The following is a 15,078-nucleotide window of genomic DNA, read 5'->3' as shown; positions in this document are numbered from 1 at the left end:
AAACCCAGATTCCGATCTAACAAAGGTCTTAACTCATTCTCTTTCTATGCCACATCAATGTGGAATGCACTCCCAACAGGTATAAAAGTAAGTGCATCTCTGTATTCCTTCAAAACCGCTCTAAAACAACACCTCCAGGCAACTTCAACCCTTTACTAATACCCTCCTTCATTCATATTCCATCTCCCCGGATTGTAAATAATAGGGCTGTGAATCTTTGGGTGTCCCACAATACGATTCAATATCAATTCTTGGGGTCACGATTGGATAATATATCCATTTTTTCGATTCGATTAGATTCTCGATTGAAAAACGATATTTTTCCGATTCAAAACGATTCTGTATTCATTCAATACATAGGATTTCAGCAGGATCTACCCCAGTCTGCTGACATGCTAGCAGAGTAGTAGATTTGAAAAAAAAAAAAGCTTTTATAATTGTAAAGGACAATGTTTTATCAACTGATTGCAATAATGTAAATTTGTTTTAACTATTAAACGAACCAAAAATATGACTTATTTTATCTTTGTGAAAACATTAGACACAGTGTGTTGTCAAGCTTATGAGATGCGATGCAAGTGTAAGCCACTGTGACACTATTGTTCCTTTTTTTATTTTTATAAATATCTAATGATAATGTCAATGACGGATTTTTAATCACTGCTATGCTGAAATTATAACTAATATTGATACTGTTGTTGATAATATTCATTTTTGTTTCATTACTTTTGGTTTGTTCTGTGTCGTGTTTGTGTCTCCTCTCAATTGCTCTGATTATTGCAGTCCTGAGTGTTGCTGAGTCAGGTTTGGTTTTGGAATTGGATTGCATTGTTATGGTATTGCTGTGTAGTGGTTTGTTGGATTGATTAAAAAAATAAAAATAAAAAATAAAAATAATAAAATAAAAATTAAAAAAATATATATATATGTATATGTATATATATATATATATATATATATATACATATACATATATATATATATATAAATGGATTTTTAAAAAATGAGAATTTATTCTGAATCACACAACGTATTCGATTCGTATTGATTTTTTCCCACACTCTTAATAAATAACCTAATATAAATAATCAAATGTATTTCTAACGTATATACTTGCTCTAATGTTATCTGAAGTCACTATGTTCTCCGCTGACTGTACTTATCCTATAGCTACTAAGTAAGACCTACACTGTTTCAAAGTCAATTTCTCTGTTGATGCAATTGTTGATGACTGAAGTACTGATATCAACCAAAGCTCCTCATCCCACCCTTCCGGATTGTAACTAATGTAAATAATTCAATGTACATACTATGATGATTAACTTGTGTGATGACTGTATTATGCTGATAGTATATATTTGTACCATGAATTGATTAACGTGGACCCCGACTTAAAAAAGTTGAAAAACTTTTTCGGGTGTTAACATTTAGTGGTCAATTGTATGGAATATGTACTGAACTGTGCAATATACTAATACAAGTTTCAATGAATCAATCGATCAATCAATCGATCAATCAATCAATCAATCAATCAATCAATCAATCAATCAATCAATCAATCAATCAATCAATCAATCAATCAATCAATCGATTTACGTGCACTGACCCTGACTTACACAAGGTGAAAAACTTATTCTGGTGTTACCATTTAGTGTTCAATTGTACGGAATATGTGTAATGGTGTAGAAAACAGAATATCCTCATGCTTGATTAAATTATGAATTAAGTGTTCCAACAGCGCCTGTTGCTGGCGAGAAGTGGTATGTACGGTCACCTGTGGGAAGTGCTCAGAACTGTGACGCCTCCAAACTGGTGAGACACGTTTTTGTATTGTCCGGGATTGATTACTAATTAGTGAATATTGACTGTTTATATTTTGATTAGTACTTTGTAACAGACACATAAAAAGTTTCGCTAATTGGTATTGACCAAAACTGTATCCTAGAGTGATATTTTAAAGACAATAACACACTTTTACTGTGTAAACTAATAGGTGATTGTTGATGTGTTATTTAGAGAATCCCGTGACCCAAGTAGACTCACAATCTCACAATTTGCACTGTTTTACAGGTAATATTATATTTCATGCCACTGTGTTTGTTTGGCTGTTCACATATTTGTCCTCACCTATTGTATGATGCTAATGCTAGCATGGCTAGGCCGCAGCCTGGTTTATCAACCGCATGGTTTGAAGCAGCCATTTTGGATGCGAGGTGTGTTTAGGGACATCCTGTAAAATGTAGTTTCTGTAAATTTACTGTGTATTTTGCATATTAAAAAAAAGGATTATTGTTAATTTGAGCACACCATTGTCAGTACATGTGAAACCATTGAAGAAATTAATATGATGATTAGTATAAAGATTTGGTCTAAACACTATACGATCACACCCAAATGTAACATGTTGTTTGTACAATGAAACTATGGTTTGTTATGTCAAACATCAGAACTGTGACACCTCCAAACTGAGAATCCCGTGACCCAAGTGGACTCACAATCTCACAATTTGCACTGTTTTACAGGACACTGTAATAAAAGAAATTCATAATCCACCTGGTGCCAGTGATATGTTGAAGCGACAGCAGTGTGGAGCTGCATTTTGCCACATACAGTTGTGGACCGTCACATTGGGGCCGTGACCCGTCGAATTTGGCTCTTCACATCGGACCGGATCCATCTTGCTGGACGGCTTCTTCATTACGCCATCAGGTGGACAGGGTTTAAGCTGTGTGCGCGGTGTCCGATTTGAGTGTTTTATCTGTGTTTTTTTCTGGTATCCATATTGTAAGTTTTATGCTATTCTATTTTGATATTTCAAAATGAGCTATTTAAAGTTTGACACTAGTACACCCTTACATAGAAGTGTTGGCAGAGGTAGAGGGATCCCATTTGTGTTGCAGTTTGACAGTCCTGTCCAAGGAGATGTAGCTCATGTGGCGGGGGGTAGACAGGTTCCAGTAGAGGCTCACTCAGATAGTGGAGACAGGGTTCCTTCTCAGAGCCACCACATGAATACTACATTGAACACACAGGTTACTGCTACGCCAACAGCAGATCCCACTTTACAGTCACACGATGTAGTCAGCCAGATGAGTGACATTATAAGGCACGTTGGCCAGCAGCTAGCTGACAGTATAGTTACACATCTAGGGCCAGCTCATACTATGCTGACACCTAGTGCCTCAGGTGTTTGTGACACGCCCATTAACACACTAACACAAGGTCAAGACTCCTCACAAGTGCGTCAAGTATCACACAGGAAGGTGAAAGAACCTCCGTCCTTTAGGGGAGATGACACGGACGCGGTGGATGTGCACGAATGGGAGGACCTGATGAGGAACTACGTAAGGAGGTCTGACATCAACATGGAGAATCAGGCAGAAGAAATGCTTGTCCACCTCAGAGGCAGAGCAAGAGACATTGTGAAATTTGTCATGAGGAATAGTGGCATTGATGTTACAAAAAATCTAGATGCGATCTATAGCCTTCTTCGTAAGCATTTTGCTGCTGTGCCCTGCTCAACTCTTCCCCTGGCAGACTTCTACACAACGTTGCCGAAGGCAAATGAAGGTGCATACGACTACTGGCTGAGACTCAACCAAGCTGCTGACATTGCAGCTGACCGCCTCGAGGAACAAGGCAAGAATTTGGACTGCTCCGCCATTCAGGTGACACGAATGTTTATAAAGAATTGCCCCTCCAGAGATCTTTCCATGACATTCAGGTCAAAGACGATTGACAAGTGGTCGGCTGTGGAAGTCCAGGCTGTGCTGGATGAATATCACACAGAGTTGTCCTCAAAGAATGCTGCTGAGATGAGTAGGAAGCCCAATGAATGTGTGTATTTGAACAATGTTGATATGCTTCACACTGCAGTTGGTCGTTCTGACACTAAAGAGGCTAACATGGCTAAGGGTACAGACCAGAATGCCTTTGAACGTGTCATAGCCATGTTAGAAAAATTTTGCTGGAGCGGTCTGCTCAAGCCCGTACTCCTGTGGCCAGACCACCAAAGACACGGTTCTCCAGAATTATGGGTCTGGATAACTCGCCTTGTGCTGTTTGTGGTGACATGGCTCACTCTGCACTTTTTCACTGCCGTAGGGATAGACTCTGTTTTCAGTGCTACTCACCTGACCGCGCGAGGCGCGATTGTCCTGCTCAGGCGAGGTTCACGCCAGCTGCACAGTCGGAAAACTGATTGATCTGCACCAGGGGGAGGTCGGTGTAGATCCTGTTAATGATCCTCCCTGTAGTTTTTCCGATGATTTAGAGTCTATGTTTGAGTCACTCAGTTCCGACATACCCCCAGATAGAACAGTTGTTTTCCAAGGCACACACAGAATTCAGAAGTCTGATAGCTTGTTCTATACTACTGTCACATCGGGTGGTATTCCCCTGACAGCGATGATTGATAGTGGGTCTACAGGTTGCACATTAAGTGAGTGTGCTGTAGCGCGGTTGTTGGAGCACATTCCAAACATGAAGTGACACTCAACTGATGGTGTTGTCATTATTGGATGTGGTGGCCATCAAGTGACCCCTTCAGCTGTTTATGATGTGGAAGTGGTGGTGTATGAACGCAAGTTGGCTGTTCCCATGTTTGTTGTGCCAGGACAGACAGACGACATGATCCTGGGCAGTAATGTCATAACAAAGATTCTTCAACTGATGAGAGGGACTGAGAGCTACTGGCGACTCATGTCAGAGCCTAGCAGCGTCATTGATGAAGATTGCCACCGGTTCTTCTCTCTCCTTTCTAACACAGAGAAATGGAGGGGTGAAACTGCCTGACAAGGTTGGCACGCTGAAGCTTCAGCAATGTGTCATGCTCCAGCCGATGAGTGAACACCTTGTTTGGGGTAAGCTTCCTGCCTCAGCACCTTTGTCAGTTGGCAGCTCAGTGATGATCGAACCGACCCAGTCACGGTGTAGATCAAGGAAGATTCTAGTTGGTAGGGTGATATCACCAATGTGGGGTGATCGATACCTGCCTATGAAAATCATCTACCCCACCAGTGAGCCTGTGATGCTTAAGAAAAACTCAAATCTAGCAGATGTGTTTTCCTGTGTTGCTGTTGAAGATTTGTCTCAGCCTGACCACATCCAAGTTCACTCCCAAGTTATGTCTGCTGCTACAGAGGTAAAGTCTAAAGAGGACATCAAGGCAGCGCTGCACAGGCTTGGTCTGCAAGATCTGGATCTGGATGCTTGCGCTGTCTCCGACCTTTGGAGAGACAGGCTTTTCCGGCTCATCGAGAGACAGACAATCTTTTCGCGCAACAAGATGGACTGTGGGGAAGCATCTGACTTTGTGCACAAGATACATCTGGTGGATGAGAGGCCTTTCCGCCTGCTCTATCGCAGGGTGCCACCAAATTACTATGAGAAGCTAAGAACCGCTCTCAGTGAGATGGAAGAAAAGGGCATAATCCGGAAATCCACAAGTGAATATGCATCACCTTTGGTTCTTGTTTGGAAGAAAGATGGAAATTTGCCCAGCTGCACTGATTTCAGATGGCTCAATGCGAGGACAGTGAGAGACACACACCCACTGCCTCATCAGGCTGATGCTCTCGTCGCACTTGGAGGAAATGTCTTTTTCTCCACCATGGAACTCACGTCAGGATTCTATAATGTACCTCTGTTTGAAGGACACAAGAAGTACACCGCCTTTTCCTCCCCCTTTGGTCTTCATGAGTACAACCGAATGCCACAGGGTCTCTCGAACAGCCCAGCTACATTTATGAGGATGATGCTCTCTATTTTCGGGAATGAGAATTTCACTAGCCTCTTGTGCTACCTTAACGATCTCATGGTCTTTGGTCCAACAGAAAAGATAACGCTTGAGCGGTTGGAGATGGTTTTCTCCCGCTTGAAGGACCACAACCTCAAGTTAGCACCAAAGAAGTGCCACTTTCTCAGGAGATCAGTGAGATTCTTGGCCATGTTATATCTGAGTCAGGAATCCAAACAGACCCTGGAAAGGTTGAAGCCATTTGCAGAGTGCAGGCATCTGACTTGATGGATAGTGATGGTGTAACTCCCTCTCAAAAGAAGACTCGATCTTTCTTGGGGATGGTGTTGTATAATCAACATTTTATTGAGCATTGCTCCATTAAGGCTAGACCCTTAGTTAAGCTCATCTCGGGTCAGAAGGCAATTGGTAAGGCCAGGCGAGGAATGAAATCTAAATTGAAGCAGTCGAGTTGTGTCAAGCTGTCAGCAGAGGACTGGACAACCGAGTGTCAGAAAGCATTTGAAACATTGAAATGTGACCTGTCCCAAGGGGTAACACTGGCTCATCCTGACTTCGGAAAGCCTTTTATTCTTGCTGTGGATGCTTCGTTTGATGGCATCGGAGCTGTTTTGTCCCAGCTTAGTGCTGGCGAAGAGGTTTCAAGGCCAGTCGCATTTGCTAGTAAAACGCTGTCAAGAGCCCAGCTGAACTATCCAGCTCATAGGCTGGAATTTTTCGCTTTAAAATGGGCCATTTGTGATTAGTTCTCCCACTGGCTAAAAGGGAGGCACTTTACTGCATGGTCTGACAACAACCCCCTGACCTATGTCTTGACAAAGCCCAGGCTGGATGCCTGTGAACAAAGATGTGTTGCAAAACTGGCAGCTTACGATTTTGACCTGAAATATGTGCCAGGGCCCAAGAATACAGTGGCTGATGCCTTGAGTCGTGAGCCCTTTGTGCAGTCCTGTGTCAGTCATCGTTTGGTAAAGGAGCCATATCTCTCCTTGTTGGATCAAGTGAATGAAGTTGTGAATGATACTGTACAACATGCTTTACGTTTGACCACCAACTGTCAACCTGTTCGATCTTCAGGAGGCCAATCGACCGAAGGACAAGTTTCTTCTCAGTCACCTGGAGGTGCAATTGCTGCTGGAGAAGTGTCCGCAGTGTTAGACGCACACCGGACTGGCGGTGTCTCTTTGCTGCCAGGAACAAGCCCAACATCGCTACAGCTGCCCAAAGAAGATTCATCTGTGGTTGTCTCTCACAGTCAACTACAAAATCTTCAGCAGCAGGACCCCACGATTAGCAGCGTTCTCTTCTATGTGAACCGACACAAAAGACCGTCAAGACATGAAAGAACGACTGAGTCGAGCTGTGTGCTCAGATTGTTGAGACACTGGGATAAGTTCAAAGTATGTGGTGGAATTCTATATCGAGTGAAGAAGGACGGCTTCATGAACAAGAAAATCTTTCAGTTTGTCGTTCCAGACTCGCTGAAGAGACAGGTCTTACATGGCGTTCATGACGCAGCTGGTCATCAGGGCCGCTCTAGGACGTTTTCTCTGGCCAGCGAAAGATTTTTCTGGATAGGAATGGAAAAAGATATCTTGAGACATGTTGTCAACTGTCAGAGATGCATTTTGGGTAAGACACCTGAACCAGAAGCCCGTGCACCTCTTGAGAACATTCGCACTTCGGCTCCCATGGAATTAGTGTGCATTGATTTTTGGACAGCGGAATCAGGTGACAATAAATGCACTGATGTCCTGGTTGTGACAGACCATTTCTCGAAGTTGGCTCTTGCATTCCCCTGCAGAAACCAATCAGCAAAGCAAGTTGCCCGGTGCCTGTGGGACAAGTTTTTCTGCATCTATGGATTCCCTAAAAGGATTCATTCGGACCAAGGATCTTCTTCAGATGGCGGGAGTGCAAAAATCCCACATGACTCCATATCATCCAATGGGCAATGGTATTACTGAAAGATTCAACAGAACTCTTGGAGGTATGATTCGGACCCTTCCCCCGAAATCCAAGTCCAGATGGCCGCAAATGCTCCAGACTCTGACGTTTTGGTACAACTGTACAGTGCATGAGACCACAGGCTTTGCCCCGTTTTACCTGATGTCTGGTCGTGTCCCACGCTTGCCTGTTGACGTTATGTTCCATCATGTCTTGGAGAACTCCACTGTTGTCAGCCAAAATGAGTTTGTGTGCCATCTAAAAAGGGATTTCATCGAGGCCACACGGATTGCTAAACAACACGCAGTTGATGAGCAGGATCGTCATGCGAAGATATACAATCGAAAGGTTAAAGGGTCACAGTTAGTTGTAGGTGACAGAGTGTTGCTTGCCAATCGAGGTGAAAAAGGGAAGAAGAAAGTTGCAGACCGATGGGACTCAACCCCTTTTGACGTTGTGTCTGTGAGATCAAAGATCAATGTGTACCGGATTCGTGATGCAACAGGGAAAGAGAAGGTAGTACACCGGAATTTGCTGCTCCCAGTTGATCTCCTGACATTCTCCGGGATTGATGAAGCCCAGACAAATTCTGATGAGTCACAGTCAGATACAGATTGTGGCGATAACCAGCCCAGTGTTTTGTGTAATCAAGATGATGTTCAAGCACGGACTAAGGAATGGCTCATGCAGTCACCGGCTCAGGCAGAGGCAGGAACTGATGATGAAATTGAGGATGATCAGCTCGATGAAGGCTGTCGGATGGATGGCATTGTGGAAAGCCAGTCTGTGGAATTGCCTATCAACCTCTCTGCCGAATCTGGAAGCAGCCACATGAGTCACGCACACACTGAACTTTCATTTGACCCTGTAGTTCACACAACACATTTGACAGACCTTCCTGTTGCCCTAGACGACTCGTCCCCACTACAGGTTGAGTTAGAAGAAGTAGCCTGCACACATCCACTAGACACTCAGGGAACCTTAGTCTCCACAAGGTGTGGTAGAAGTATTAGGCCACCCAAAAGACTTATTTGGGAGATGTCATTCCAGAGAGTTGTTGTACCACCATTAGTATGGGTGTAATTCTTTGATTTGGTTTTGGGACGAACCGTGATATTGTTGACTTGTATTAGCACAATTGTAAAATGTATTCTATAAGCTGGACGCTAATAGCGCTACTGCTGGGCGTAGATATGTACGTGTATGTGAAATGTATATGGCATTTCTAATGGTCTGTGATAGGTGCAGGTTTTGGTACCCTCCTCTGCCTATACACTTCTTGAGGAAGAATTTCTGACGTTGACTTTTCCGTTGTACATTATTGCCCGAGATCCTCATACTGTTTCTACTTTTTGTCGTTAAAACTGTTCTTCATGTTTTGCCTCACTTCAGCATACTTTAAGGGGGGTGTATATAACGGTGTAGAAAACAGAATATCCTCATGCTTGATTAAATTATGAATTAAGTGTTCCAACAGCGCCTGTTGCTGGCGAGAAGTGGTATGTACGGTCACCTGTGGGAAGTGCTCAGAACTGTGACGCCTCCAAACTGGTGAGACACGTTTTTGTATTGTCCGGGATTGATTACTAATTAGTGAATATTGACTGTTTATATTTTGATTAGTACTTTGTAACAGACACATAAAAAGTTTCGCTAATTGGTATTGACCAAAACTGTATCCTAGAGTGATATTTTAAAGACGATAACACACTTTTACTGTGTAAACTAATTGGTGATTGTTATTTAGAGAATCCCGTGACCCAAGTAGACTCACAATCTCACAATTTGCACTGTTTTACAGGTAATATTATATTTCATGCCACTGTGTTTGTTTGGCTGTTCACATATTTGTCCTGACCTATTGTATGATGCTAATGCTAGCATGGCTAGGCCGCAGCCTGGTTTATCAACCGCATGGTTTGAAGCAGCCATTTTGGATGCGAGGTGTGTTTAGGGACATCCTGTAAAATGTAGTTTCTGTAAATTTACTGTGTATTTTGCATATTAAAAAAAAAGGATTATTGTTAATTTGAGCACACCATTGTCAGTACATGTGAAACCATTGAAGAAATTAATATGATGATTAGTATAAAGATTTGGTCTAAACACTATACGATCACACCCAAATGTAACATGTTGTTTGTACAATGAAACTATGGTTTGTTATGTCAAACATCAGAACTGTGACACCTCCAAACTGAGAATCCCGTGACCCAAGTGGACTCACAATCTCACAATTTGCACTGTTTTACAGGACACTGTAATAAAAGAAATTCATAATCCACCTGGTGCCAGTGATATGTTAAAGCGACAGCAGTGTGGAGCTGCATTTTGCCACATCCAGTTGTGGACCGTCACATATGTACTGAACTGTCCAATTTATTACCAAAAGTTTCAATCAATCAATCAAAAAGAAGCTAACCGTAAGTACGGAAGTGCACGAGTTCCGAGCCTTAAGGCGGGACTTTTAAACCACCGGATGTGACGTAGGTCACAATTCAAAGTCAACTCTTTTGAGCTGCCTTGCACGGATTTGGTTGCCGCGGAGAAGGATATTTTGGTTAGACTTGGCCTATTTTTTTGTACAAGCTGATGTTCCAGCAAATATGCTGTCCTTCTGTTATCGGCTTTTTAACTCGCGTGTAAGTGGCGAAACGCCATCGACACGCGGAGCTTTTTAACTCGGCTGATTAGCAGTGGCGCTAGCTGCATGTTGCTACACAGACATGTTGACCAGTGCGCGGCGAGAACATGAAGAGAATGGTTGCTAAATTCAGACCGAGCCCGAATGAGGAGGCTCAGAAGATACGAGAGGAAAGGGAAAGGAGAAGGAAACTGCGACTGCAACAGGTACATAATGGAGAATTGGCTTTATTAAAATTGAAACGATCAAACGTACTCATTTTCATTAGCACGCTGGTTTAAAAGGCCAAACGATGGCGTCACTGTTTCCCCACGCATTAAAAAACAAAAACATGCTGCTGTCAGGTAGTGATAAAAGCATTCGTCACTACTCTGTTATTTACAGGCAGGATCAAAGTTGACATTATGGACAAAAAAGTTGACAGTGTACCAGATCATAGCAAACATGATGGAGTGTGGAAGCCAATATCGATAGTATAGAATTAGCTGTATCAGATTGGTGCTTACGTTATGACAGTGTTTTTCAACCTTTTTTGAGCTAAGGCAAAAAATGTGGAGGCACACCACCTGCAGAAATCATTAAAAAATGAAACTCAGCAGCTGATATTGACAGTAAAAAGTTGTTTTCGTAAGTGTTGGATATGAATTCATGCATGACTACAGCTGTTGTCTCAAAGTCATCGCGCCGTGACGAATTTGGAGTTTTTTGGTGTCTTCCTGTGTGCAGTGTTTTAGTTCTTGTCTCGCGGGCCTATTTTGGTGGCTTTTCCTGTTTTGTTGGTATTTTCCTGTAGCAGTTTCATGTCTTCCTTGAGCGCTATTTCCCGCATCTACTTTGTTTTAGTAATCGAGAATATTTCAGTTGTTTTTAATCCTTCTTTGCGGGGACATTGTCGATTGTCATGTCATGTTCGGATGTACTTTGTGGATGCCATCTGCTCCACAGTAAGTCTTTGTTGTCGTCCAGCATTTAGTGTTTTGTTTACTTTGCAGACAGTTTAGTTTTGGTTTCGTTTTGCATAGCCTTCCCTAAGCTTCAATGCCTTTTCTTAGCAGCACTTGCATTTTATTTATTTTTGGTTTAAGCATTAGATACCTTTTTAAGTGCACACTGTTGTCTGCATATTGTGATCACGACAAACCATGTTTCCGACATCTACAAAGCAATTAGCTACCGGCTGCCACCTACTGATATGGAAGAGTATTACACGGTTACTCTGCCGAGCTCTAGAAAGCACCGACACTCAAAAGCAACACATCATTTGCAAACTATAATTACTGGTTTGCCAAAAATATTTCTTAACCCAAATAGGTGAAATTAGATAATCTCCCCCGGCACACCAGACTGTATCTCACGGCAAACTAGTGTGCCGTGGCACAGTGGTTGAAAAACACTGCATTATGATATCGATATTTCAAAAAAATGTCTGTCCATTTGCACAAATACATGTGTGTTTATGTTGTAGTAATGTCATATGTCATGGAATAATTGCCAAATAATTTGTATGACCGCCAACTTTATTTTGCATGAATAATTGAATGTAATCAATTTAAGAAAATATTGTTTTAATATTGTTACACTGTCCTATGTTTGTATTTATAATGTGTATATATCATTTACTTGTTCACAAATAAATGTTTTTGTTTTCTTAAAATATTTTTGTTTTGGATTTATATTAGAATCTTGATTAAGACATTTTAAGGCACAAATGATAGTCATTCAATGAATTTGAAACGTGTTCAATGACAATTTTATCTTTATCATCAATAGAGGACCTGTATTTTATCCACACAGAAATTGGCATTAGTTTAGTTCCTGAGATTTCAGATATTACCCAACAATAAGTGCAAAAAAGTTCAATAGTATTCTGTGATCTTTGAGCGCAGATATAGAACTGTAGGCAACAGCCTGGAAATGTATGTCAGTAAGGAATTATATAATTTGTCTCAATCTTTTAATTTTGACTGAAAAAAATGGTACTTCTTACAACTTCACAGTTCTTAATTCAGTATTATGTGATGCAAAAAGGTAATCCAAGCTTTTTTTTCTATAAAAACCCTTTTTGAAATTACTTTGACTATAACTGAAAATACGTATGTCAAATTTTCCCTCTGATTTTTTGCCATACATATGATGATGATCAAATGAAAGGGGGAAGTTTGTAATATCATGTGGCGATTAAATGTTTTTTATGATGTCGCAGTGACAAGTGGCCCAATATAGACGGCTGTAACTGTAATGTGGTCCATGATGGAAACGCCTCTGTGTTAAAAGCAAATAGTGATGCTAACAAAACAAAAAAAGTAAATTATGCATATCGCCCACCCCAAGCAACCGGTCAGCTAGCATTGTCTTGGACTGACCCGCAGGTGCGAGAGCAGCAGAAATCCATCGCCCTGCAGATGCGTCAAAATGTGGAGCAAAGGCGTCATCGTGAGTTGGGGCAGCTGGAAGAGGATCTGAGGGACGAATGGGAGCGAGAGCGCAGTGAGAGACTATCCGCGCTGCAGATACTTTATGAACATAGCCTCCAGATGGTCGGCCAAGGACAACGGATGGCCAAAGAAAATGTAAGATGAAGGAGCGAAAACAGTCACACGTGCATGCTAACTGCCTTTTCTTTATCCGCGCAAGGAACCTGACTTGGTGGCCATAGCTCAAAAGGAAGCGGAGAATGATGCCAAAGCGGAGGAGCGCTTTAGAGGAGCCCTCGAGGAGCTGAAATCACAAAAGCTCAAAGACAGTGAGATGCAAAACCGGTGAGGAGTTTTAACTCGTCAATTTTTTTCCCACAGATTGGCAATCTTGTTTGTGGGTACAGATTTGTGGTGGGGCTGTGTCAGTTTGATGTCATTGTTTAATTTTGTACAGTGGGGCAAAAAAGTATTTAGTCAGCCACCGATTGTGCAAGTTCTCCCACTTAAAATGATGACCGAGGTCTGTAATTTTCATTATAGGTACACTTCAGATGTGAGAGACAGAATGTGAAAACAAAAATCCAGGAATTCACATTGTAGGAATTTTAAATAATTTATCTGTAAATTAAGGTGGAAAATAAGTATTTGGTCAATAACAAAAATTCAACTCAATACTTTGTAATATAACCCCACGGGATGAGATCTTGCATGGAGCCCCAGAGCGAGGGAGATTATCAGTGGTCTTGTATGTCTTCCATTTTCTGATAATTGCTCCCACAGTTATTTTTTTCACACCAAGCTGCTTGCCTATTGTAGATTCACTCTTCCCAGTTTGGTGCAGGTCTACAATTCTTTTCCTGGTGTCCTTCGACAGCTCTTTGGTCTTGGCCATAGTGGAGTGCGGAGTCTGACTGTTTGAGGCCGTGGACAGGGGTCTTTTATACAGATAACGAGTTCAAACAGGTTCCATTATTACAAGTAACGAGTGGAGGACAGACGAGCTTCTTAAAGAAGAAGTTACAGGTCTGTGAGAGTCAGGGATCTTCCTTGTTTGAAGTGACCAAATACTTATTTTCCACCATAATTTACAAATAAATTCTTTAAAATTCCTACAGTGTGAATTCTTGAATTTTTTTTCACATTCTGTCTCTCAAAGTTGAAGTGTACCTTTGATGAAAATTACAGACCGCTGTCATCATTTTAAGTGGGAGAACTTGCACAATCGGTGGCTGACTAAATACTTTTTGGCTCCACTGTATATGACGAGAGTTGGGGGGAAATAATACATTTTTAGACTCATCGCAGTTTGGACATGGACGATGGTAAACTATTAGTAAATGCACAGTTTTTTTTTAAAGCTGCAACTGATAAACAATTATATAGTGAAACGAAATGTAAAACTGTAAGATGCTTCAATGCTCTTTTTTATTTTTATTTTTATAAATCATAGCTCCTGAATTGTAATCCAATTGTGAAGTGCCCAAGGAATTGGGCACTTCCGCATGTATTTTTTTTAAAAGCTACAAAAGTTACTACATTTAAAAACAATTCTGTTTTATTAGTATCACTGTGTTTTTTTTTTTTTTTACAAGACATTGTTTTGCTGTATTTTTTAATTGTTGCTGCCTATTTTATTGCTACGTGTAACACAGACTGCATTTTTGACACCCCTGGGTTATTTAGTTATTTTGCCCTCTTTCAATGTTGGAAGCCTTTAATGACAAGTAGGTATGTATACAAAGTACTGGTATTTTTTGGTACTGGTCCCCAATTGGGTTGGTCCAGGAGGGCTGTTAAGATTCTGCACAATTGCTTTTATCTGTATCTTTTTATCCAAATGACTTTTAATGAAGATCGCTGGGAGGTATAAAGACAACATTAGGATCTGATAATCACCTTTGAATAGTCACAAAAAAGGAGGCAACAGCACACAGACGTTTGTTACACAACAATATTTCCTCCACAAAAGTTAGGCACGCTAATAAGAGTTATGTCATTTTGAGGTGAGCGTGCTTTACTCACGACCGCCTCTACAGCACTTCAACAGTCCTCCTAGTCCGAGCGATCCAGTAATCCACAGGTCAATATTAATCCATTGACTTGTTTATGACTTAAAAAGCAGGTGTTTCTAAAAGTTCCCTGCTGTGAAACGTTACATGATGTAGGTGACATAAAACCGCTTGTGGTAATAAAAATAATAATAATTAAAAAAAAATTCACATCTTTATTTGTATGGGAAACATTGGCTGTTTTCATATTGAAATGGTGAGAGACATGTGTGCACTCTTTGCTTTCCTGCAGAATAATTAAAG

The 15,078-nt window shown here is 41.3% G+C and overlaps 1 protein-coding gene and 1 long non-coding RNA gene across 2 annotated transcripts; both read left to right on the top strand.

Moving 5' to 3' along the window:
- Positions 1-2,819: 2,819 nt before the first annotated feature.
- On the top strand, positions 2,820-9,989 carry LOC133536867 (uncharacterized). The gene is made up of 2 exons (XM_061877517.1): positions 2,820-9,256; positions 9,453-9,989. The coding sequence occupies exon 1, from the start codon at positions 2,820-2,822 to the stop codon at positions 4,203-4,205; it is 1,386 nt and encodes a 461-aa protein (XP_061733501.1). The 3' UTR covers positions 4,206-9,256; positions 9,453-9,989.
- A 2,919-nt stretch (positions 9,990-12,908) lies between these two features.
- LOC133536869 (uncharacterized) lies at positions 12,909-13,897 on the top strand. Its single transcript, XR_009802569.1, has 3 exons — positions 12,909-12,919; positions 12,984-13,108; positions 13,307-13,897. It is a non-coding gene; the product is annotated as an uncharacterized LOC133536869 (long non-coding RNA).
- The last annotated feature ends 1,181 nt before the right edge of the window (positions 13,898-15,078 follow it).

The sequence above is a fragment of the Nerophis ophidion genome, linkage group LG18 (genome assembly GCF_033978795.1).
Source record: "Nerophis ophidion isolate RoL-2023_Sa linkage group LG18, RoL_Noph_v1.0, whole genome shotgun sequence".
In the NCBI taxonomy this organism is placed as follows: Eukaryota; Metazoa; Chordata; class Actinopteri; order Syngnathiformes; family Syngnathidae; genus Nerophis; species Nerophis ophidion.
The sequence above is the reverse complement of the archived record's forward strand: the minus strand, read 5'-3'. Positions and strand labels throughout refer to the sequence as shown.

Coding starts and splice junctions, on each gene's coding strand:
- LOC133536867 (XM_061877517.1), top strand. CDS start 2,820: ATGAGCTATTTAAAGTTTGACACTAGTACACCCTTACATAGAAGTGTT.